Source organism: Ranitomeya variabilis, chromosome 4 (genome assembly GCF_051348905.1).
Source record: "Ranitomeya variabilis isolate aRanVar5 chromosome 4, aRanVar5.hap1, whole genome shotgun sequence".
Lineage (NCBI taxonomy): Eukaryota > Metazoa > Chordata > Amphibia > Anura > Dendrobatidae > Ranitomeya > Ranitomeya variabilis.
The window spans coordinates 684,943,462-684,969,563 of NC_135235.1; the positions used below are offsets into that span (position 1 = coordinate 684,943,462).

The 26,102-nt window shown below is 46.0% G+C and overlaps 1 protein-coding gene across 1 annotated transcript in view; it reads left to right on the forward strand.

The window, feature by feature from the left end:
• The first annotated feature begins 19,802 nt into the window (after positions 1 to 19,802).
• LOC143768211 (uncharacterized) overlaps positions 19,803 to 26,102 on the forward strand; it is a 46,225-nt gene continuing 39,925 nt past the window's right edge. Inside the window, exon 1 of the mRNA XM_077256905.1 lies at positions 19,803 to 19,902. Coding sequence (XP_077113020.1) covers positions 19,803 to 19,902 — 100 coding nt within the window. The remainder of the gene's footprint in view (positions 19,903 to 26,102) is intronic.

Genomic DNA, 26,102 nt, shown 5'->3' on the forward strand with positions numbered 1-26,102 from the left:
GCTTCTTGTCTCCACTGTGCCCGGCGGGCAGCCTCCTCATCATACTCCTGAGAGATGCCTGGGCCCAGAACCGCCATCTCTTCTTCGTACCACACCAACCACTAGCTTTTTGGGATGGGGATCCCTGTCTCCAGTGCTTGTCCTTCAGACATTTGGGAGGACCTGGCCGGGCTAGCACCCACCAGTAGGTCAATTAAGGCTTCTTTAGTCAGTCCCTGGCAGTTCAGGCCCAGGTCTCTGGCTCTCTCCTGTAAACTGGATACAGTCCAATTTCTGTACTCACTCTGTGGGTGGTTCTCCATTGGGTTACACTGTTGATCCCATTTCTGACACCAGTTGTCACGGGGTCCTTCTCCGATACTACACAATCAACAGAGCAAGGGAAGTGTGAACAATCCCAAGACCTTTATTATAGGCAAAACTAAAAGGTCCATAAACAATCTACCACACTGAGGATACAATAGTCCAGGACATGAATGCAGTTCTGTAGCAGGATAAAATGTCCAAGGAGATGAGAGTCCAAAAATCCAGCAGACGGGATAAAAAATCCATAGGCTTCCCTTTCTCTCTGACGTGCTGTGTTCACACCATCCTCACCACACAGGAACTGACTTCCCAGCTCCTGTCCTGTTGTGAACTCTGTTTTTGGGCTCCCTCTTGTGGTCACAAGTGGTACTGTGTGAGTGTTGTCTTTGGGCTCCCTCTGGTGGCTCTTTGTGTCATTCTGCAGGTCTGAGGCTGATCAGCTGTCTCATTATCTGTTAGCTGGTTTCCTATTTAGCTCACCTGTACTATCAGTTGTTGCCTGCTGTCGATGTATTCAGTGCTATTTTTGATCTCTCCTGAATTCCCTCGCTATTAGTCTCGCCAAGAGAAGCTAAGATTCTGTTTGGTTATTTTTTGCTCATCAGTGTTCAATATGTTTCTTGGTTATTTATTTGTCCTTGTCCAGCTTGCTAATATGGGATTTCCTTGCTTGCTGGTAGCTCTAGGGTGCTGAGTTTCTCCCCTCACACCGTTAGTTGGTGTGGGGGTTCTTGAATTCTCAGCGTGGATATTTTGTATAGGGTTTTTTACTGACCGCACAGTTCCCTGTCTGTCTTCTGCTATCTAGTATTAGTGGGCCTCATTTGCTGAATCTGTTTTCATTTCTGCGTTTGTATTTTCCCCTTACCTCACCGTTATTATTTGTTGGGGGCTTCCTGCTTCCTATATCTTTGGGGTCATTTCTCTGAGGCAAGTGAGGTCTTACTTTCTCTATAGGGGTAGCAAGTTTCTCAGGCTGCGTCGAGACATCCAGGAATTTAGGCACGTTCACCAGCTACCTTTAGTGTGTTTGGTTAGGATCAGGTTTTGCGGTCAGTCCAGTTACCACCTCCCTAGAGCTTGTTCTATGTTCAGTAACTTAGCTAGGCTAATCTGTGATCCTCAGCCACTAAGGATCATAACAGTACAGTAGGCCAAAAAGTGTTTAATGCATCGCAGAAGTGGGATAAGAGAAGTCCTGAGTACAATTTTTTTTTTCCTCTCCCTTTGCTGCAGTCTGTCCAGCTTCTCTCATCCCCTTAATCTCTGGGTGGCTTTGAGTTCAGCTGCAGACATGGATATTCAGAGTCTGACTTCTAGTGTGGATCGTCTTGCTGCAAGGGTGCAAAGCATTCAGGATTTTGTTGTTCACAGTCCTATATCTGAGCCAAAAGTACCTATTCCTGAGTTGTTTTCTGGAGATAGATCCAGGTTTCTGAATTTTAAGAATAATTGTAAATTATTTCTTTCTTTGAGACCTCGTTCCTCTGGTGATTCTGCTCAGCAAGTTAGAATTGTTATCTCCCTGTTACGTGGCGACCCTCAAGATTGGGCTTTCTCCCTGGCGCCAGGAGATCCTGCATTGCTAAATGTGGATACGTTTTTTCTGGCGCTTGGATTGCTTTATGAGGAACCTAATCTTGAGAACCAGGCAGAAAAGGCCTTGCTAGCTCTCTCTCAGGGCCAGGATGAAGCTGAGGTATATTGTCAAAAATTTCAGAAATGGTCGGTGCTTACTCAATGGAATGAGTGTGCCCTGGCTGCAAATTTCAGAGAAGGTCTGTCTGAAGCCATTAAGAATGTTTGGTGGGGTTCCCCACGCCTGCAAGTCTGAATGACTCAATGGCTATGGCCATTCAGATTGATCGGCGTTTGCGGGAGCGCAAATCTGCGCACCATCTGGCGGTGTTTTCTGAACAGAGACCTGAGTCTATGCAATGTGACCGAATTCTGACCAGAATTGAGCGGCAAAATCATAGACGTCAAAATGGGTTGTGCTTTTACTGTGGTGATTCAACTCATGTTATCTCAGCATGCTCTAAGCGCGTTAAAAAAAATCGCTAATTCTGTCACCGTTGGTACTATACAGCCTAAATTCATTTTGTCTGTTACTTTAATTTGTTCTTTGTCATCCTACTCGGTTATGGCTTTTGTGGATTCAGGTGCTGCCCTGAACCTGATGGATTTGTCGTTTGCCAGGCGCTGTGGTTTGGTCCTGGAGCCTTTGGAATTCCCTATTCCACTAAGGGGAATTGATGCTACACCATTGGCTGAGAATAAGCCTCAGTATTGGACTCAAGTGACCATGTGCATGACTCCTGTACATCAGGAGGTGATTCGCTTTCTTGTGCTGCATAATTTGCATGATGTTGTCGTTTTGGGTCTGCCATGGCTGCAGGCCCATAATCCAGTTCTGGATTGGAAAGCTATGTCTATTTCAAGTTGGGGTTGCCAGGGGATTCATGGCAATACTCCTTTGGTGTCAATTGCTTCTTCCACTCCTTCTGAGGTCCCTGAGTTTTTGTCGGACTACCAGGATGTATTTGATGAGCCCAGATCCGGTGCCCTGCCTCCTCACAGGGATTGTGATTGTGCTATAAATTTGATTCCTGGTAGTAAGTTCCCTAAGGGACGACTTTTTAATTTGTCTGTACCAGAACATGCCGCGATGCAGAGTTATATAAAGGAGTCTTTAGAGAAGGGACATATTCGCCCGTCCTCCTCCCCTCTTGGTGCAGGATTCTTTTTTGTGGCCAAGAAGGATGGTTCTCTGAGACCTTGTATAGATTATCGTCTTCTAAATAAAATCACGGTCAACTTTCAGTATCCTTTGCCATTATTATCTGATCTGTTTGCTCAGATTAAGGGGTCCAGTTGGTTCACCAAGATAGATCTTCGTGGTGCGTATAACCTTGTGCGTATTAAGCAGGGGGATGAATGGAAAACAGCATTTAATACGCCCGAAGGCCATTTTGAGTACTTGGTGATGCCTTTTGGACTCTCTAATGCTCCTTCTGTGTTCCAGTCCTTCATGCATGACATCTTCCGAGAATATCTGGATAAATTTATGATTGTGTATCTGGATGACATTTTGGTCTTTTCTGAGGACTGGGAGTCCCATGTGAAGCAGGTCAGGATGGTATTTCAGGTCCTGCGTGCTAATGCCTTATTTGTGAAGGGCTCAAAATGTCTCTTCGGAGTACAGAAGGTTTCCTTTTTGGGTTTTATTTTTTCTCCTTCTACTATTGAGATGGAGCCAGTCAAGGTCCAGGCTATTCATGACTGGACTCAGCCTACATCTGTTAAGAGTCTTCAGAAGTTCTTGGGTTTTGCTAATTTTTACCGTCGCTTCATTGCTAATTTTTCTGGCGTGGTTAAACCCTTGACGGATTTGACCAAGAAGGGTTCTGATGTGACTAATTGGTCTCCTGCGGCCGTGGAAGCCTTTCGGGAGCTGAAGCGCCGGTTTTCTTCGGCTCCAGTTTTATGTCAGCCTGATATCTCTCTTCCTTTTCAGGTCGAGGTTGATGCTTCTGAGATTGGAGCAGGGGCTGTTTTGTCGCAGAGAAGCTCTGATTGCTCTGTGATGAAGCCTTGTGCTTTCTTTTCAAGAAAGTTTTCGCCTGCCGAGCGGAATTATGATGTTGGTAATCGGGAGTTGTTGGCTATGAAGTGGGCATTTGAGGAGTGGCGACATTGGCTCGAGGGAGCTAAGCATCGTGTGGTGGTCTTGACTGATCACAAAAATCTGATTTATCTCGAGTCTGCCAAGCGGCTGAATCCTAGACAGGCTCGTTGGTCGTTGTTTTTCTCCCGTTTCGATTTCGTGGTCTCGTACCTGCCTGGTTCGAAGAACGTGAAGGCTGATGCTCTTTCTAGGAGTTTTGTGCCTGACTCTCAGGGAGTTTCAGAGCCGGCTGGTATCCTCAGAGAGGGAGTGATTTTGTCTGCCATTTCCCCAGATTTGCGACGAGTGCTGCAGAGATTTCAGGCGGATAGACCTGACCGTTGCCCACCAGAGAGACTGTTTGTCCCAGATAGATGGACCAGCAGAGTTATTTCCGAGGTTCATTCTTCGGTGTTGGCAGGCCATCCTGGGATTTTTGGTACCAGAGATTTGGTGGCTAGGTCCTTCTGGTGGCCTTCCTTGTCGCGGGATGTGCGTTCCTTTGTGCAGTCCTGTGGGATTTGTGCTCGGGCTAAGCCTTGCTGTTCTCGTGCCAGCGGTTTGCTTTTGCCTTTGCCTGTCCCGAAGAGGCCTTGGACGCACATTTCCATGGATTTTATTTCAGATCTTCCAGTCTCTCAGAGAATGTCTGTCATCTGGGTGGTGTGTGATCGTTTTTCCAAGATGGTCCATTGGGGCCCTTGCCTAAGTTGCCTTCCTCCTCCGATTTGGTTCCTCTAGTTTTTCAGAATGTGGTTCGCTTGCACGGCATCCCTGAAAATATTGTGTCTGACAGAGGATCCCAGTTTGTGTACAGATTTTGGCGGATCTTTTGTGCTAAGATGGGCATTGATTTGTCTTTTTCGTCGGCCTTCCATCCTCAGACGAATGGCCAAACCGAGCGAACTAATCAGACCTTGGAAACTTATTTGAGATGTTTTGTTTCTGCTGATCAGGATGATTGGGTGACTTTTTTGCCATTGGCCGAGTTTGCCCTTAATAATCGGGCTAGTTCTGCTACTTTGGTTTCGCCTTTTTTCTGCAATTCTGGTTTTCATCCTCGTTTTTCCTCGGGTCAGGTTGAGCATTCTGACTGTCCTGGGGTGGATTCTGTGGTGGATAGGTTGCAGCAGATTTGGAACCATGTGGTGGACAATTTGAAGTTGTCACAGGAGAAGGCTCAGCGCTTTGCAAACCGCCGTCGCGGTGTGGGTCCCCGACTTCGTGTTGCGGATTTAGTATGGCTGTCTTCTCGGTATGTTCCTATAAAGGTCTCCTCTCCTAAATTCAAGCCTCGCTTCATCGGTCCTTATAAGATTTTGGAAATCCTTAACCCGGTGTCATTTCATTTGGACCTCCCAGCGTCGTTTGCCATTCATAACGTGTTCCATAGGTCTTTGTTGCGGAGGTATGTGGTGCCTGTGGTTCCTTCGGTGGAGCCCCCTGCCCCGGTGCTGGTTGAGGGCGAATTGGAGTACGTGGTGGAGAAGATCTTGGATTCTCGTATTTCTAGACGGAGGCTTCAGTATTTGGTTAAGTGGAAGGGCTATGGTCAGGAGAATAATTCCTGGGTTGTCGCCTCTGATGTTCATGTGGCCGATTTGGTTCATGCCTTCCATGTGGCTCATCCTGATCGCCCTGGGGGTTTTGATGAGGGTTCAGTGACCCCTCCTCAAGGGGGGGGGGTACTGTTGTGAACTCTGTTTTTGGGCTCCCTCTTGTGGTCACAAGTGGTACTGTGTGAGTGTTGTCTTTGGGCTCCCTCTGGTGGCTCTTTGTGTCATTCTGCAGGTCTGAGGCTGATCAGCTGTCTCGTTATCTGTTAGCTGGTTTCCTATTTAGCTCACCTGGACTATCAGTTGTTGCCTGCTGTCGATGTATTCAGTGCTATTTTTGATCTCTCCTGAATTCCCTCGCTATCAGTCTCGCCAAGAGAAGCTAAGTTTCTGTTTGGTTATTTTTTGCTCATCAGTGTTCAATATGTTTCTTGGTTATTTATTTGTCCTTGTCCAGCTTGCTAATATGTGATTTCCTTGCTTGCTGGTAGCTCTAGGGTGCTGAGTTTCTCCCCTCACACCGTTAGTTGGTGTGGGGGTTCTTGAATTCTCAGCGTGGATATTTTGTATAGGGTTTTTTACTGACCGCACAGTTCCCTGTCTGTCTTCTGCTATCTAGTATTAGTGGGCCTCATTTGCTGAATCTGTTTTCATTTCTGCGTTTGTATTTTCCCCTTACCTCACCGTTATTATTTGTTGGGGGCTTCCTATATCTTTGGGGTCATTTCTCTGAGGCAAGTGAGGTCTTACTTTCTCTATAGGGGTAGCAAGTTTCTCAGGCTGCGTCGAGACGTCCAGGAATTTAGGCACGTTCACCGGCTACCTTTAGTGTGTTTGGTTAGGATCAGGTTTTGCGGTCAGTCCAGTTACCACCTCCCTAGAGCTTGTTCTATGTTCAGTAACTTAGCTAGGCTAATCTGTGATCCTCAGCCACTAAGGATCATAACATGTCCTCCCCAGACCCCCTCCTTATGTCCAGGGGTAGTCAGACAGGTTGGGGTGGTTTTCTGGCCTCCCAGACCTGACAAAGGTGCCTCGGGGATTAAGGCACTACAGAGGGTTATCAAGAGGCATAAATACCGTCAGGCTGCAGACAGTAAGTGAGCTAATTCAATTATCAGCCTTTTGGAAGGTAATTGAGACTGTAGACAATATGGGGAATACACGGAATGATACAAGGCAACAAGAGAACACTATGAAAATCAGTAAAATATAAATATGCACAAAATGATACCCACATAACATATCACTCCATCACAACCGGCCTCTTGGCTGCATCTCTGAGCAGTCTTCTCCTTGTTTGAGATGAAGGTTTACAGGGACAGCCGGGTCTTGGTAGATTTGCAGTGGTATGATACTCCTTCCATTTCAATATGATCGCTTGCACAGTGCTCCTTGGGATGTTTAAAGTTTTGGAAATCATTTTGTGTCCAAATCCGGCTTAAAACTTCTCCAAAACAGTATCACGGACCTGCTTGTTGTGTTCCTTGGTCTTCATGATGCTCTCTGTGCTTCAAACAGAACCCTGAGACTATCACAGAGCAGGTGCATTTATACGGAGACTTGATTACACACAGGAGGATTATATTTATCATCATTAGGCATTTAGGACAACATTGGATCATTCAGAGATCCACAATGAACTTCTGGAGTGAGTTTGCTGCACTGAAAGTAAAGGGGCCGAATAATATTGCACGCCCCACTTTTCAGTTTTTGAATTTCCACAAAAATTTAAAATAAGCAATAAATTTCGTTCAACTTCACAATTGTGTTCCACTTGTTGTTGATTTTTCACCAAAAATGTACATTTGATATCTTTATGTTTGAAGCATGATATGTGGGAAAAGGTTCAAAAAAGTTCATGGGGGCCAAATACTTTCGCAAGGCACTGTATATCCTGCATACATGCAGCTCCGCTCCGTACACCTCGTACACACATGGCTCCGCTCCGTACACCTCATACACACATGACTCCGCTCCGTGCACCTTGTACACAAACGGCTCCGCTCTGTACACCTCGTACACACACGGCTCCGCTCCGTACACCTCGTACACACATGGCTCCGTACACCTCGTACACACATGGCTCCGTACACCTCATACACACATGACTCCGCTCCGTGCACCTTGTACACAAACGGCTCCGCTCTGTACACCTCGTACACACGGCTCTGCTCCGTACACCTTGTACACACAGGGCTCGGCTACACACTGTAAATCCCTCCTGACCCCACACATTAACTTCAGCTCATCCTGCATCATTACAACCAGCACAGCAGAGTCCTGCATGTGACCCCTGACTCCTCCCCTCCTGTGACCTCATCACAGGTTCTGTGCGCACAGAACTGCCATATATGTGGTATGCAGCTCTGCAAGTGAAGGTATGTGGATATTTCCCATTACTGGTGCATTAATATTAGAAATACTGTATATTGCTTGGCCTTCCAGACCTTATCTTGACCTCCACTGTTCCTGTTAACTGCATTTCGAACCGAGGAAAGGGCAACTGCTACAAAGGCAAATAAAATAATGGGATGCATTAAAAGAGGCATAGATGCTCATGAGGAGAACATAATTTTACCTCTATACAAGTCACTAGTTCGACCACACTTAGAATACTGTGTACAGTTCTGGTCTCCGGTGTATAAGAAAGACATAGCTGAACTAGAGCGGGTGCAGAGAAGAGCGACCAAGGTTATTAGAGGACTGGGGGGTCTGCAATACCAAGATAGGTTATTACACTTGGGGCTATTTAGTTTGGAAAAACGAAGGCTAAGGGGTGATCTTATGTTAATGTATAAATATATGAGGGGACAGTACAAAGACCTTTCTGATGATCTTTTTAATCATAGACCGGTGACAGGGACAAGGGGGCATCCTCTACGTCTGGAGGAAAAAAGGTTTAAGCATAATAATAGATGCGGATTCTTTACTGTAAGAGCAGTGAGACTATGGAACTCTCTGCCGTATAATGTTGTAATGAGTGATTCATTACTTAAATTTAAGAGGGGACTGGATACCTTTCTGGAAAAGTATAATGTTACAGGGTATATACAGTATATTAGATTCCTTGATAGGGCGTTGATCCAGGGAACTAGTCTGATTGCCGTATGTGGAGTTGGGAAGGAATTTTTTTCCCCATGGTGGAGCTTACTCTTACCACATGGGGTTTTTTTGCCTTCCCCTGGATCAACATGTTAGGGCATGTTAGGTTAGGCTATGGGTTGAACTAGATGGACTTAAAGTCTTCCTTCAACCTTAATAACTATGTAACTATGTAACTATGTAACTTGAAGAAAAAGCTTTGCTATCATAACCTTCTCCTGCTTTGTGAGCCTCCACCTTTTTCATTTTCATAGTGCTAGGAAGCTGCTTAGAACCCATCACTACTGTTTTTTGGCACAAGGTTAGGCTACGTTCACATTTGCGGTCAGCGCCGCAGCGTCGGGCACCGCAGCGGCGCCGCATGCGTCATGCGCCCCTATATTTAACATGGGGGCGCATGGACATGCGTTGTGCTGCGTTTTGCGCCGCATGGCCGCAAGCATTGGACGCAAGAAACGCATCAAGTTGCATTTTTTTTGCGTCCAACTTTCGGCCAAAAAGGACGCATGCGGCGCAAAACGCAGCGTTTTAGCGTGCGTTTTGCCGCGTTTTTGTTTGCGTTGTGCGCTGCGGCGCCGACGCTGCGGCGCACAACGCAAATGTGAACGTAGCCTTAGAGGAGGCTGGGTTTTTATACAGCCGCGAAGTTTGCATCACCTGGCCTTTCCTAACGATGATAGTGAACAAGCCACAACCCTAAGGGTATGTTTCCACGTTCAGGAAACGCTGCGTTTTTGACGCTGCGTTTTTCTGCTGCGTCAAAAACGCAGCGTCCAGATGTTACAGCATAGTGGATGGGATTTTATGAAATCCAGACTCCACTATGCGTTTAAAAACGCATGCGTTTTTGCCGCGAAAACGCATGCGTTGTGCGTTTTTCCAAAACGCTGCATGTTGCTACTATGAGCAAAACACGCAGGTACACCACAGGTGACCTGCCAGTGACCTCAGGTGCAGTTTTGGTCAGGATTTTACTTGCATAAAATCCTGACCAAAGACTGATGCAATCCTGAACGTGGAAACATACCCTAACAAGCTAATCAAGCTGTGAAACCTGGGTCAAAGTTATCTGAGCGCACAAATCTCCAAGCATGCCCAAACTTTTTCATTGCCCCCTTTCCTTTTTATACTTTTTAAAATGTAAAAACTGCCTATATATATATATATATATATATATATATATATATATATATATATATATATATATATATATATATATATATATATATATATATATATATATTTGCCTAAAATACAAAGGAAATCTGTCATCTTTAACTTTAGGCCTTTTAGACATCATTTAATCTTTATCTTGCTTAACTGTTCACAATAACAGCAAAAAATATCTTTTACAATTGCGATAATTTTCAGTTTAGTACTTAGCAGCACATCTGCACTTTTATTTCAATTTTTACAGTAATATTGCATGCACTAGTTCCTTACTTTCATTTTTCTTAAGTGTTTATCCGCACTTTAACACTTTACAGCTCGCCGCTAATATTCACACACATTAGTAGGTTGCTCATGGAGGAAACACTTTCTTCACCACTCCCCCTCTATATGTATAATGCGTCCTTTTTCATGTTTATCTCCATACATATTAGGCCCAGCACCCATTATACATTCCCTTGCCATTCTATTTACTGACAGTACATTATATATCCAGGCTTGGGATAACAGAGAACGCTTCTTTGGACCACGCCTCTTGACCTGCTTGTCTTCGGCTATCAGACCCTGCTGGTACACAGTGCGGTCATTACCATGACCTCGATACTGGGCACTTTCACCACTCATAACTATCTACCTTCACAGCTGACATAGTTGTTCTTCTATCTTTTCAGTATATGTAGCAGTTCCCAAGTTGGATGCCACTTGGAATGATTAATCCATTCATGGCGAATACAATTTTTTGTTCTCCATCCTATGCTACCGATTGTTTGCAGCGTGTTGTGTTACACTTTTTATGCAAGTTAATCAGCTCTTCTGTTCTCCTTACCACAGGATTACATGATCTCACTGGAGTTAAAGTGAACCTGTCACCAGATTTGGCCGATATAAGATACGGCCACCTCCTTTCAGGGCTTATACACAGCACTCTATAATGCTGTAGATACGCCCCTGGTCCGACCTGAAAGATAAGAAAAATAAGTTTTATTATACTCACCCAGGGGGCAGTCTGGTCCGATGGGTGTCGCAAGTCCGGGTCCGATGGGTGTCGCAAGTCCGGGTCCGGCGCCTCCCATCTTCTCATGATCGCTGCCGTCCTTCTTGCATCATGGCTCCACAGCATTGTGGTCCTGAGCAGGAGTACTTATCTGCCCTGTTGAGGACTGAGAAAAGTACTGCAGTGCGCAGGGCCTCTCTGACCTTTCCCGGTGCCTGCCCACTGCAATACTTTCCTTTGCCCTCAGCAGGGCAGATAAGTATGCCTGTGCAGGAATGCGATGCCGGGGAGCCATGAAGCAAGCTGGAGGGCGGAGACCATAAGAAGTTGGGAGGCGCCGGACCCAGACCTGCAATATCCATCGGACCGGACCACCCCCTCGGTGAGTATAATAAAACTTATTTTTCTCTAGTCACCTTCCACAACAGCATAGGAGGTTGTGTCCACACCCTAATGAGGGACAGGAAGCACAAGAGCTTAAAAGCCCCTCCCACCTCCTATTCGCCAGTGTCTTTCCTGTCCCCCATGGGGCATGGAGAGGTTACGTTGTATGCTCTAAGGCCAGTGTCTGCAGCATACCTTCTAATTTTACAAGCTGGGCAGTGGTGGTTGTGGGTTCGTCTCTCCTCCTCCGTTCTGCTCCCGTCGCCAGCCTGGCCTCGGGACCTTCCCGGCCCACCTGCGTCCACACATGGGGGTAAAGCAGGCCAGTGATCCCCAACCGGAGGTCTCCCGGTGCTCTCCGATCTTACTTCCCTTGCACGCTGTTCGGTGTCCCAGAAGTGACATAGTTATGAGAGGCGCGTCACTTCCGTGCCTTGCGTTCCAGCGGTGGAACGCATGCACTTCCGGGTCAGGACTGCTGAACGGTGCGCTGAGCACGTGAAGGTTCGCCAAAGCCTGCTTCTGGACCCAGAGGGGAGTAGGGGAAATGCCAAACGTGCTGGGGGCAGGGTTTATAACTATTTTGACCTGCCCGAAGACACCTTTCAGGTAAGACTGATTCCCAGTATGGATGGTGCTTCCTGCCCTGCGTCTGCAGAGCCCAGCATTGCCCCTGCTCCTGTAAGTCAGATATGGGGTGTTTCCCAGGCTAAGGGCTTGGTAGTTTAGGTGTCCCTCTACTTCCACTACTCCAAAATGTGCTATCAGCAGTAAGAAGCTTCCCTCGCTATGGGAAAAGAATCTGTCAAGCATGCACAGACAAAGTGGTGAGGGCAGAACAGCCCTCTCTCATCGAGGAGATCCATACACTGGTCAAGCAGGAGGTTCTCCTTAGCCACCTTTATCCCTCCTCCGCCACCACCTTTTCTTCCAGGGCCATCTGCCTCTAAAAAAACGGAAGATTGAAACAGTGGACTCTGACTCCGAGTCCGAACACTCTTATCCCTCATCCTCTGAAAAATGGGAAGAATCTTCATCGCCCAGAGTTTCAGATGCTAGGAAATACCTTTTCTCAACAGAGCATAAATGGTGAGCGCTGTGCGTTCTACTATGGGGATGAAGGAGGAGTTAGTCCCGCAGTCCGTTCAGGACAAAATGTTTGGGGGCTTGAAAACAGGGAAATGTATCGGCTTTCCAGTTCATAAAAACATTCTGGATCTGATAGCTCAGGAATGGGAGCTTCAGGAAATACGCCTTTCCACCACCTCAGAGCTGAAACATAGGTTTCCCCTGGATGATAATTCCCCTGCTTGGGAGATTCCTAAAGTGGACATTCAGGTGGCTAGAGTGGCTAAAAAAAAACGCACTCCCCTTTGAGGATTCTTCACAATTAAAAGAACCAATGGATAGGAAAATAGAGAGTCTGCTGAAGAAATCCTGGGAAACGTCCACCTCTGCGTTAAAATCTAATATAGCCTCCACCTGTGTAGCCAGAGCTCTCTGCCGATGGCTTGACGAATTGGAACATCAGTATATCCCTCACCCCCTCAAGGGGTGAGCTACTGGATTCCCTTCCTATTTTTAAAAAAGCTACAGGCTTCCTTGCTGATGCATCTCTGGAATCAATCAGAATTGCCTCAGGTTCCTAGTTCAATCTAACTCAGCCAGAAGAGCTCTCTGGCTCAAAATGTGGAGTGGGGATGTCGCCCCAAAAGTTAAATTGTGCTCAATCCCCTTTAAAGGCGAATACGTTTTTGGCCCTGCTCTTGATGAAATTTTAGAGAAGGCCACTGACAAGAAAAAAGCCCTTCCTGAGCAAAAACCTCCCAAGAAACTTTTTTTTCCCAGTCCCAACCTTCCAGTCAAAGGGAAAGGGTAAAACTGGAAGATGGAGTTATGCGAAGGGCAAGGGTAAAAATATCCTTGTTCCCTAGCAGCAGCCCCAGCGGGACAATCAATGACTCCGACCTGGTGGGGGGAGGCTCGCAATTTTTTTTCCCCTTTGGTGGACCATTTCCAACTCTCAGTGGGTCCTCAATATCATCAAGGAGGGCCTGCTGATAGAGTTTGAGTCCTCTCCTCCTCGGGCTCTGAGGGTCACCTCCCTTCCATCTCCAGGAGCCCAAATAATGCTGATGTGAGGCCTTCAGGATCTTCTAAGATCAAATGTTATCTCCCCAGTACCTCCTGGACAAAGGGGAACAGGCCACTATTCTCATCTTTTCTTAGTGAAGAAACCTTCAGGGGAGGCACGCATAATTATAAAGCTAAAAAATCTAAATTAGCACATCTTATATCGCAGATTCAAGATGGAATCGGTGAAGTCGGCCATTCCCCTGATAGGCCCACATTTCTTTGTGGCGACCATAGATCTCAAAGATGCCTACTTCCATGTTCCAGTCCATCCATGACACAGGAAGTACCTGAGGTGTGCGGTATAGTAAAATCAGCAGGTGGAGCACTTCCAGTTCAACGTGCTCCCCTTTGGCATTTCTTCGTCGCCGAGCGTTTTTTCCAAAATAATGGCATATATATGTGGAAACAAGGAGTCTGCATAGTTCCTTATCTGGACAATTTGCTAATTGTAGATTCCTCTGCTCAGATTCTCAGGAACCAAAACTCTCGATATCCTGCAATGGCTGGGGTGGCTGCCCAATCTGATAAAGTCCCAGCTTCCAGCCCTCCCAAAACATTTTCTGGGGGCTCTGTTAGATCCTGAAAAGCAGATGTCGTTTCTTCCAGAAGACGATCACCTGGTTATAATGACAAAAGTCACAAGTTTCAGAAAACAAAGATCCCCTACTCTTCGGGAAGCCATGTCAGTGCTAGGCTCCATGACAGCCTGCATTCAGTCCGTGTCCTGGGCACAGGCCCACTCCAGAGTTCTCCAAGCCCACATCCTCAAGTCGTGGAATGGGAGCCCAGTTCTCTGAACAAGAGAGTACACACTCCAGGACATGTAAGAGCCTCTCTAGCATGGTGGTTGAGCCCCAGAAACCTTTGCAGGGGTGTAAATTGGTCTAAATCCCCCTAGTTACGGTGACATCCGATGCCAGCAAACGAGGCTGGGATGCTATAGTGTTTTGCACTCCTTTTCAGGGTCTCTGGGATCAGAGTACAAGCAGCAAATCCTCCAACTTCAGGGAACTGAAAGCAGTGGATGAGGCCCTCCTGGCCACAAGCGATCTAGTGTCCGGATGTCATGTCACAATTTATTAGGACAACATTATTACAGTAGCGCACCTCAAGCATCAAGGGAGCTCAATGTTTAACAACTTAAGGGGCATTTCAGGTCGAATATTTTGCTGAGCCGAAAAACACCTTCTGTCCCTGACAGCAGTTCAGCTAAAGGGATCTTCCAATTGTCAGGTGGATTTCCTGAGCCGACAAGCCTTGCAACCAGGGGAATGGAGCCTGAACAAAAGGGTCTTCAGGTTGTTGGTAAACAGATGGGGTCTAAATGAAATCAACTTACTTGCTTCAGGTCAAAACACACAGGTCGAGGCCTTTTTCTCCCTGCATCCCAGGAACAATGCCAGGGCAGTGGATGCCTTTGCCCAAAAATGGAGCTTTCGGTTGGCCTACGCCTTTACGCCAATCACAATGTTGGCAAAGACTCTTCGGAAGATCCGGGAGGATCGGGTCCCAACTATCCTGGTGGCCCCAGTGTGGCTGAAAAGAAGTTGGTTCAACCTCAATGTTGAGTTGCATGTAGACGGCCCTGTTTACCTACCAGTGAAAGGCGACATTCTCGTTCAAGGACCCCTTCTTCATCTAGAACCTCAGATATTGAATCTAGCCGCCTGGTTACTGAATCCCAGGGCTTTCAAACTCGGTAATTTCTACCCTACAGAGATCTAGGAAGCCAGTTACGAATGCTATATACAATAAGGTATACTGATCCATTCGGTCCAAATATCCCACAAGTGTTGGACTTCTTACAGAAAAGGCTAGATCTTGGCCTTAAACCTAGTACTCTGAAAGTTCAGGTTTCCACCCTAAGCTCTATGTTCGATCAGGATTTGGCCTACTACCGTTGGATTAAGAGACTCATATCTTCAGCTCTCAGATCACATCCCAGAAGTCAGACTGTTGTCCCTCCTTGGGACTTAAATATAGTCCTCAAAGGGCTCACACAGCTTCCCTTTGAACCTCTGTTTTTCTGCACTCATCAATTTCTGGCATACAAAGCCGCATTTCTTGTTGCCATCACCTCAGCAAGCCGTGTAGAAGAATTACAGGTGCTTTCAGCAAGAGCGTCTTATTTAATAATAAGGGATAACTCTATAGTCCTTCATCTTGATCCATCCTTCCTTCCTAAGGTTGTGTCCAATTTTCACCAGTCCCAAGAGATCGTACTTCCCTCCTTCTGCCAATATCCAGGCAATCCAAAAGAGGAGGAATACCATACCCTCGGTGTTCGGCGTACCATCTTATTCTACCTAGAACAAACCAGTCCTTGGAGAATTGACCACAACTTATTTATACATCCATCAGGTCGAAATAAGGGGAAGAAGCACCATCTCAAGTTGGATCAAAAAAGCCATATCCAAAGCGTATCTGGCTCAGGGCACGATCCCCCCGACCAGGGTCAAGGACCACTCTACAAGGTCCTCATCAGTCTCCTGGGCAGAAAGAGAAGGCGCTTCAACCGAGCAGATCTGCAGAGCTGCAACATGGTCTTCACTGCATACCTTCACAAAACACTATAGATTGGACTTAGAAATGCCCTGATGGAAGCCCTGCCCTTCCAGATTATACACTTTAGATTTACATATTAGTTTTGTGTCACCCTGTTTGACAGAACAGTACAGTGTAACATCTCCCAACCCCCCACACATAGTGTATAGTGTAGTAAGCCCCCATAACATACGTGGTAACATACATCGATCACCTCATAATACCACCATATCCCTACATACTTATAATGTTTCCACAGTACCGCCATCATCCCACACGTTGTACACCTCGTACACATGCAGCTCCACTCCGCACACCTCGTACACATGCAGCTCCGTTCCATACACCTTGTATACATGCGGTTCCGCTCCGCACACCTCGTACACACCAGTCTCCGCTCCCTACACCCCGAACACATGGCTTCGCTCCGTACACCTCATACAGACCAGGCTCCGCTCCGTACACCTCGTACACACGCGGCTCTGCTACATCCACACTGTAAACCCCTCCTGACCCCACACTTCCCCTCATCCAGCACCATGACAACCAGCACAGCAGAGTCCTGTATAGACTGAGGCCCCTGATCATGTGACCCCTGACTCCTCCTCTCCTGTGACCTCATCACAGGTCCTGTGCACAGAGCAGCCATATATGTGGAGGGCGGCTCTGCAGGTGGAGGTATGTGGAGATTCCTCATAACTGGCGCATTAATACTAGAAATATATTGCACAGGGGATATCGCAGCCAATTCCCACAAGAAGAATCCTAGAAACACAGAATTAGAAATTATTCTTTCTCCGCAGTTTCTATAGGACTTAATACATTCCTGATTCCGGAGAGTAATAGAAATACGGCAGAAAACAGGAAGAAAGTTCAGAGAAGAAGCTTCATAGAAAGACACTGAAGCTACAGAGGACATTTAACCCTTTGGGAGAAAGCGATTCCAGCACTTTACTGAGTAAATCCCACCAGAACTGTAGCAGGTAAAGACCCCAATACCCACAGGTGTCCCTTCTAATTGGGGGGAAACTATCCCCTCTAATAATCCTCAGACAGTTCTGACAAACACGGAAAAGTGCCCCTTTATGGAGGAGACAGAAAGTCTGTTTAGTCACTTTAGCTCCATAGTATCAGCTCTAATCCAATGGTGAGAGAGCGATTTACCCTGAAGAGTCACAGATTGTGGGGTTGTTATAAAATGTTATATTTAGGGGGTTTTTTTGTTGGCTCGTTATAAGAATCACAATGGTTTTGTTCCTTTTCCAATGATAGATACAAACAACCCAACTATGAAAGACGGGAACCTAGGAAACATGTATTACTCTCATAGTACGGGACCTCCACAAAGTATAATGTTCCCCCAGTATTGTTTTTTTTTCTTTTCGGGGTGTTTTTCATGTAGTATACGGAAGCCTACAGGAAAATGCTAAAAAAAGCTGTACATAGAGATATTATCATCAAATATCTCGTGTCTTGGTTCTTGCAAAAAAATCTTTTATAAAAGCCTCAAACTTCTGTGTGTGAATCAGACCTGAGATCTAACGTGATAGAAGATTACAGTGCGGGGAAGACGGGAAACCTTCATATAGACGGCCGGTGGGGATGGACTCAGTGATGGACTCTGGGCAAATCTGTTTCTAGAGCCGTAGTAGAAGATGAAGATGTCATCCTCATCATGAAGTACCGTATTTTCCGGCGTATTTGGCTACTTTCACACTAGCGTCGTGCACTGCACGTCGCTATCCGTCGTTTTGCAGAAAAAACGTATCCTGCAAAAGTGCTTGCAGGATGCGTTTTTTTCTCCATAGACTAGTATTAGCGACGCAGTGCGACGCTTTGCCCCATGTTGCAACCGTCGTGCTGCGTTGCAACGTTTTTTGGTGCCTAGAGAACGTCTTTTCCGACCACGCATGCGTGGCCGGAACTCCGCCCCCTCCTCCCCGCACCTCACAATGGGGCAGCGGATGCGTTGAAAAACAGCATCCACTGCACCCGTTGTGCGGCGCAAACAACACTAGCGTCGTTGCGTCGGCACGTCGCTAGTGTGAAAGTAGAGACGACTTTTTAACCCCTAAAAATTGTCCCAAAAGGAGAGACTCTCCTTCAGGCCCTGGGATCCATATTCATGTAAAAAATAAAGAATAAAAAAAAAAAAAAAAAATGGATATACTCACCCCTCAAACGGACCCTGGACCTCAGCGGTGCAAGCGTCTGCCTCCGTTCCTAAGAATGCAGTGAGTGAAGGACCTTCGATGACGTTGCGGTCACATGAGCGGTCGCGTAACCGCGACGTCATCACAGGTCCTTCACTCACTGCATTCTTAGGAACGGAGGCAGACGCTTGCACCGCTGAGGTCCAGGGTCCGTCGGAGGGGTGAGTATATCCATATATATTTTTTTTTTTATTCTTTATTTTTTAAATGAATATGGATTCCAGGGCCTGAAGGAGAGTCTCCTCTCCTCCAGACCCTGGGAACCACACGCCGTATAAGATGACTGGGCGTATAAGATGACCCCCGTCTTATACAATGGGTATATCCTAAATTTTATATGGAAAAGTTGGGGGTCGTCTTATACACCAGAAAATACGGTAGTTATTTCTCCTGTCACGTGTAATGAATATCTCCTGCAGTATTGCTAATGACGATTCCAGTGTCGGTAAATGAGACGACAATTAGCATTATGGAAGATGAGTCTATGAGAAACGTATTCAGCTGCCGACTCCGAGGAAGAAACTGCTTGTTGTCTGTGGCCTAAATATATAGGTTTTATTAGTAGATGTAAAGAAGAAAAGTAAATACTGTAAAATAATAAATCTCCTCATATGTTTCCCTTATCTTCAGTAATTGTATTATTACTTTTGTATTATTTTTATGTTACATCGGCTCATCTTCTTCTCATTCAGGTCTCTACAATATCGGATCCTCTCAGTGAAGATCTTCTATATAAGAGAATTTTCTTGAATTACCCATCAAGGATGGATATGGACAGAGACAAGATGGCGGAGAGGATATTACACCTCACCCTAGAGATCCTCTTCCGGCTTACTGGAGAGGTGAGAGATTCTGATGACGTCACATTACATCATTCTTATCTATGGGAATAACAGATGGACAGAACTGGAGAGGTGAGGACTCTGGAAATGTCTTTAGTGAGACTTATTAATGTGTCTCTCCATAACCAGGATTACACAGTAGTGAAGAAGACCTCTAGTGGACGCTATCAGGACCCTGTGTCTGAGGGATGGGGAAGACCCCTGACCCCAATCACGGGGCCTCCACCTCACCCCCTGATACATGAGGACATCAATGACCAGAAGATCCTAGAACTGACCTACAAGATGATTGAGCTGCTGACTGGAGAGGTGACACTGCTGGGAATGCTGGGACATTATACAGTAACACTATGAAGGGATCGGGGGATGACGGTATCATTGTATGTGTCAGGTTCCTATAAGGTGTCTGGATGTCGCTGTCTATTTTTCCATGGAGGAGTGGGAGTATTTAGAACGACACAAACATTTGTACAAGGACGTCATGGTGGAGGTTCCCCAGCCCCTCACATCACCAGGTAATAGACAGGACTAAATACACACGGCCTATAATTATCTGTATGTAAAGAATGAATTCAGTCCCTGTATATGTTTCCTCCAGATCTATCCAGTAAGAAGATAACACCAGAGAGATGTCCCCGTTCTCTTCTTCCACAGGACTGTAAACAAGAAGATCCCAGTATTCCTCAGGATCATCAGGTAGATGGAGAGAAGGTGTCATGAGATCTCTTCTATGATGTGTAGACGGCTGTGAAGATCTTGTGCTCAGTCTTGTTTTATCCACCAGTATTATATGTTTTTTACTTGTGTAATGAGAACGGTGGAGATGGCAGGATTAGAGCTGATCATAGATGTGACTTCTCCCTCTGTCGGTGATTGATACAATATATGTTTCAGGGTAAAGATCAAGATCATATTAATACTACAGAGACATATGTGAGGGGTGACGAACGGTGTAAAAAGGCGACTCCTACATATGACTACCCAGGTGAGTAGTAACCACTAAATGCAGAGAAGTAAAGAAGTAGTTCAGTCATATCTCACTCGTGTGATCACAATTTTGTCTCTAGACCACAATATTTTCTCCCACCCAAAACTGTCCAAATTACTTTGTGTATTGAAAGCTCTTTTCTATAGAGCTTACAATCTGGGAAATCCACCTACCCCCTGAAATTAGGAGACACTGACCATTTCCTGTCCAGGTCTGTAAACTACAAAACCAAATGACAGCTTAAGTAGAATGTTCTGAAAAGTTAGAAAATCACTTGAACAAAAACGTTATAATGGGCCTGTAAGAGAAATCACAATTACAAACAGAGTGATCTATTTCAAGTGTTATTTATGTTAATGTTGATCATTATAGCTTACAGCCAATGAAAACCCCAAAGTCATTATTTCAGTAAATTATAATAATTAACAAAAAACACCTGCAAAGGCTTCCTAAGCTTTACAAAAGGCCCCTTAGTCTGTTTCAGTAGCTCCACAATCATGGGGAGGACTGCTGACTTGACAAATGTCCAGAAGGCAGTCATTGACACACTCCACAAGGAGGGGAAGCCACAAAACGTCATTGCTAAAGGAGCTGGCTGTTCAGAGTGCTGTATCCAAGCATAATAATGGAACGTTGAGTGAAAGGAAAATGTGTGGTAGAAAAAGATGCACAAGCAACCGGGATAACCGCAGCCATGAAAGGATTATTTTAAAAATTTTGGGGAGATTCACAAGGAGTGGACTGATGCTGGAGTCATTGCTTCAAGAGCCACCGCACACAGACTTGAGGTACCGTCACACTAAACGATATCGCTAGCGATCCGTGACGTTGCAGCGTCCTCGCTAGCGATATCGTTTAGTTTGACACGCAGCAGCGATCAGGATCCTGCTGTGATGTCGCTGGTCGCTGAATAAAGTCCAGAACTTTATTTGGTCGTCCGATCGCCGTGTATCGTTGTGTTTGACACCAAAAGCAACGATACCAGCGATGTTTTACACTGGTAACCAGGGTAAACATCGGGTTACTAAGCGCAGGGCCGCGCTTAGTAACCCGATTATTACCCTGGTTACCAGTGTAAAAGTAAAAAAAACAAACAGTACATGCTCACCTGCGCGTCCCCCAGCGTCTGCTTCCTGCTCTGACTGAGATCCGGCCCTAAAGTGAAAGTGAAAGCACAGCGGTGACGTCACCGCTGTGCTGTTAGGGCCGGAGCTCAGTCAGTGTCAGGAAGCAGACGCTGGGAGACGCGCAGGTGAGTATGTACTGTTTGTTTTTTTTACTTTTACGCTGGTAACCAGGGTAAACATCGGGTTACTAAGCGCGGCCCTGCGCTTAGCAACCCGATGTTTACCCTGGTTACCCGGGGACCTCGGCATCGTTGGTCGCTGGAGAGCGGTCTGTGTGACAGCTCTCCAGCGATCAAACAGCGACGCTGCAGCGATCGACATAGTTGTCGCTATCGCTGCAGCGTCGCTTAATGTGACGGTACCCTTATCCAGGACATGGGCTTCAATTGTCACATCCTTGTGTGTAGCTACTCATGAACAATAGACGACGCCATAAGCGTCTTACCTGGGCCAAGGACTGGACTGTTGCTCAGTGGTCTAAGGTGGTGTTTTCAGATGAAAGTTACTTTTACATTTTATTTGGAAATCAAGGTCCCAGAGTCTGGAGGAAGAGTGGAGAGGCCACAATCCAAGCTCCTTGAGGTCTAGTGTGAAGTTTCCACAATCATTGGTGGCTTGGCGAGCCATGTCATCTGCTGGTGTAGGTCCACTGTGTTTTATCAAGACCAAAGTCAGTACAGCCGTCTACCAGGAAATTTTAGAGCACTTCATGCTTCCCTCTGCCAACAAGCTTTTTGGAGAAGGAAATCTCATTCTCCAGCAGGACTTGGCACCTGTCCACACTGCCAAAAGTACCAATACTTGGTTTTAAAACAGCCGTATTACTGTGCTTGAAAAGCCAGCAAACTCACCTGACCTTATCCCAATAGAGCATTCATGGGTTATTGTCAAGAGGAAGATGAGAGACACGACCCAACAATGCAGACGAGATGAAGACTGCTATCAAAGCAACCTGGGCTTCCATAACACCTCAGCAGTGCCACAGGCTGATCGCCTCCATGTCACATCGCATTGATGCAGTAATTGATGCAAAAGGAGCCCCAACTAAGTATTGAGTGCATTTACAGAACATACATTTCGGGAGCCCAACATTTCCGATTTTAAAATCATTTTTCAAGCTGGTGTTATAAAGTATTCTAATTTACTGAGATAATGACTTTTGGGTTTTCATTGGCTGTAAGCCATAATCATCAACATTTACATAAACACTTGAAATAGATCACTCTGTCTGTAATGACTCTATGTAATATGAGTTTCACTTTTTGTATTGAAGAACTGAAATATATTTACTTTTTGATGATATTCTGATTTTTTGAGAAGCACCTGTATGTAAAGCACTCTCCTTAGTATGGAAGTGCCTGAACAACTCTTGTATTTTCTCTTTGTGTGTGTGTGTGAGTGTGTGTGTGTGTGTGTGTGTGTGTGTGTGTGTATGTAAGCAGTATGTTGCCAGATCCCTGGTCCATAACCTGTTCCTGATTCTCGTGTTGTCTAAATATGTTCCTGAAATCTGTGTTGATTGAACTAGCACCAGTGTCCTTCCTGGCTTGTGTCCCAAATTCTGCACTGTTTGAACAAGGATCAGTGTCTGTCATCTGGGTGATCCAGAATCCATACCATCTGTATCTTCTCCTATATCTGGTCTACCTGTGTCCAAATCCTGTACTGCCAGTGACTCCGAATCCATGTCCTTGACTGCCATCCTGACCCATTGGGTCAGCTCAGCAGTATCGGGGACTGCCCAGGAGTTGTACCTGGCGGCTATCTGCAGTACAAGCCTAATACCCCAATACTGAGCCGCTGCTGCCGTATGTGTCCCTATTACTCCACCTGATACCCCAATACTGAGCCGCTGCTGCCGTATGTGTCCATATTACTGCACCTGCTGTGTGGTCCAAAAGCATTGCTCCTCATACTGCATCACATAGTAATGCCACCATTGTGCCCTTGCATAGTAAAATGTCTATGTGCCTTCACAGTAGCCCCAAACTCTTTACAGCCCCCACAGTGGTCCCAACACTGTATAATGACCCCCTCAGTAGCTCCCACACTGTATATAGGCCCCTACACTGTATGATGGCCTGACAGCAGCCTCCAAACTGTATAATGGCCCTTGCATTATCTCTCACACTGTATAATGACCCCCGCAGTGGCTCCCATGCTGTATAATGGAACTTGCAATAGCTCTCACTCTTTAGAATCTAGTCACTCTGGGCTGCTACTTGTACAGCCCTGATATACTTAACAAAGAGCTAAATAGAAGAAAATAAAAACAGCCAGTGGGTGCGTATAGAGGCCAGTGTATGGGCATAGCTCCCTGAATTTATCCAGGTAACCCTAAAAAAATACTCTTGTCTGGACAAGACCCCAAAGAGGGAAAGGAAAGGAGGCAACCAGAAGAAAGAGGAGGAGATAGAATATTACCAATCTAAAGAAGAAAGTACACCCCCTGGCTCATCTGCTCCTCTCTTTTTCCCTTCTCACCCTTTGGGGTCTTGTTGTCTAGACTGAGTATATGTTCAGGGGCTGGCAACCATATGTGATTTTCTATACACACTTACTTGTGATGCTTTTTTCTTCTGTCTGGCTATTTATCATACTGTATAAACTCTGTTATGATCCTAGTGGCAAGGATCGCAGGTCGGACTAGCTAAGTAACTGAACAGACTACTAGCTCTGGGGAAGTGGTAACTAGATTGACCGCAACCTGATCCTATCCACAAACAACTATAGGCAGCCGTGGAACGTTACCTAAAAATCCTAGACGTCTCGTCACGGCTTGAGAAACTGACTATTCCTGGAGGGAAAGTAACTCCTCACTTGCCTCAGTGGAATGACCCCAAAGATATAGAATAGCCCCCCACAAATATTAACGGTGAGTTAAGGGGAAAGCACAAACGCAGAGATGAAATCAGATTTAGCAAATGAGGCCCGCTAATACTAGATAGCAGAAAATAGGAAGGGAACTGTGCGGTCAATAAAAAACCCTATTCAAAATATCCACGCAGAGATAGCTCGAGCCCCCGCACCAACTAACGGTGCGGGGGAAGCAACTCCGTACCCCAGAGCTTACCAGCAAAAAGAAATCACATGTTAGCAAGCTGGACTAGACTCATCATACACAGAAATCATATTGCAGGCAGATGAGCAAAAAATATTCAAACAGAACTTAGCTTATCCTGAAGAGGCAGAAAACGAGATAATCAGGAGTAATCAGAATATCACTGAATACATTGACAGCCGGCAACAAGTGGAAGTGAAGCAGGGCTAAATAGGAGCCTCCCTGGTGAATAACGAGGCAGCTGATCCAGCCACAGACCCGCAGGATAATAAACCAAACCACCAGGGGGAGCCAAAAAACCAAAGTCACACAATACCATCTGTGACCACAAGAGGGAGCCTGAAAACGGAGTTCACAACAAAACTCACCCATAACTTTTTTTTTTAATAAAAGGTTTTATAATGAGGGTTTTGTGTTTACAACCTTGGACTTAAGGTACCTTCACACTAAACGATATCGCTAGCGATCCGTGACGTTGCAGCGTCCTGGCTAGCGATATCGTTTAGTGTGACAGGCAGCAGCGATCAGGATCCTGCTGTGATATCGCTGGTCGTTGAACAAAGTTCAGAACTTTATTTGGTCGTCAGATCGGCGTGTATCGTCGTGTTTGACACCAAAAGCAACGATACCAGCGATGTTTTACACTGGTGACCAGGGTAAACATCGGGTTACTAAGCGCAGGGCCGCGCTTAGTAACCCGATGTTTACCCTGGTTACCAGTGTAAAATGTAAAAAAACAAACAGTACATACTCACCTTCGCGTCCCCCGGCGTCCGCTTCCCACACTGACTGAGCGCGGTAAAGTGAAAGTGAAAGTACAGCACAGCGGTGACGTCACCGCTCTGCTGTTAGGGCCGGCGCTCAGTCAGTGCAGGAAGCGGACGCCGGGGGAAGCGAATGTAAGTATGTAGTGTTTGTTTTTTTTACATTTTACGCTGGTAACCAGGGTAAACATCGGGTTACTAAGCGCGGCCCTGCGCTTAGTAACCCGATGTTTACCCTGGTTACCCGGGGACCTCGGCATCGTTGGTCGCTGGAGAGCGGTCTGTGTGACAGCTCTCCAGCGATCAAACAGCAACGCTGCAGCGATCGGCATCGTTGTCGCTATCGCTGCAGCGTCGCTTAATGTGAAGGTACCTTTACTGATATGAGATCATACAGACACTGGACTGATAGATCCTGACCCCGGCTATAGGACTGCATTACTATATATATATATATATATATATATATATATATATATATATATATATATATATATATATATATATATATATATATATACATACATACATACATACATACATACATACATACATACATACATACATACATACATACATACATACATACATACATACATACATACATACATACATACATACATCTCCTATAGCAGGGGTCAGGATCCTACCAGTCCAATGTCTGTATGGTCTCATATCGGTAAATCCAAGGTATATATACTGACATGACTGGTCAGTAATGTGCACTGACAGACGTGGCCCCGGCTGCAGGACCCCACAGATGAGGATATAGGTTTCTTTCCTATATATAAAAAGGAGACATATATAGGAAAGAGACCTATATCCTCATCTGTGGGGTCCTGCAGCCGGGGCCACGTCTATCAGTGCACATTACTGACCAGTCTTGTCTATCTGAGGAACCATTAGATTTATATCAGCTGCTCTGAAGTTTTTTTGCAGATCGGGTGATGCTTGGGCGATTTGCACTCAAAGTGACCCGATCTGAATAAAAGTTCAGGATGCTGCCATAAATCTGCAATGTCTCAGAGACTGCAGATACAGCATGTGGCTGGGTCTTATCTGGAGAGGAGCAGTGTCCTGCCACCTCCTCCCTGCACAGTGCAGACACCTCTGGCTGTACAGGCCGAAGTGTGAGCTGTTACTTACAGCACTGTGTCCCCTGTCCTGCTCCTCTCTGGAGGGAAGACCCAGCGCCATGGTCCTGACTTCTCTGCCGCAGAGGCGCAGACACGTTCACTGAGCGTG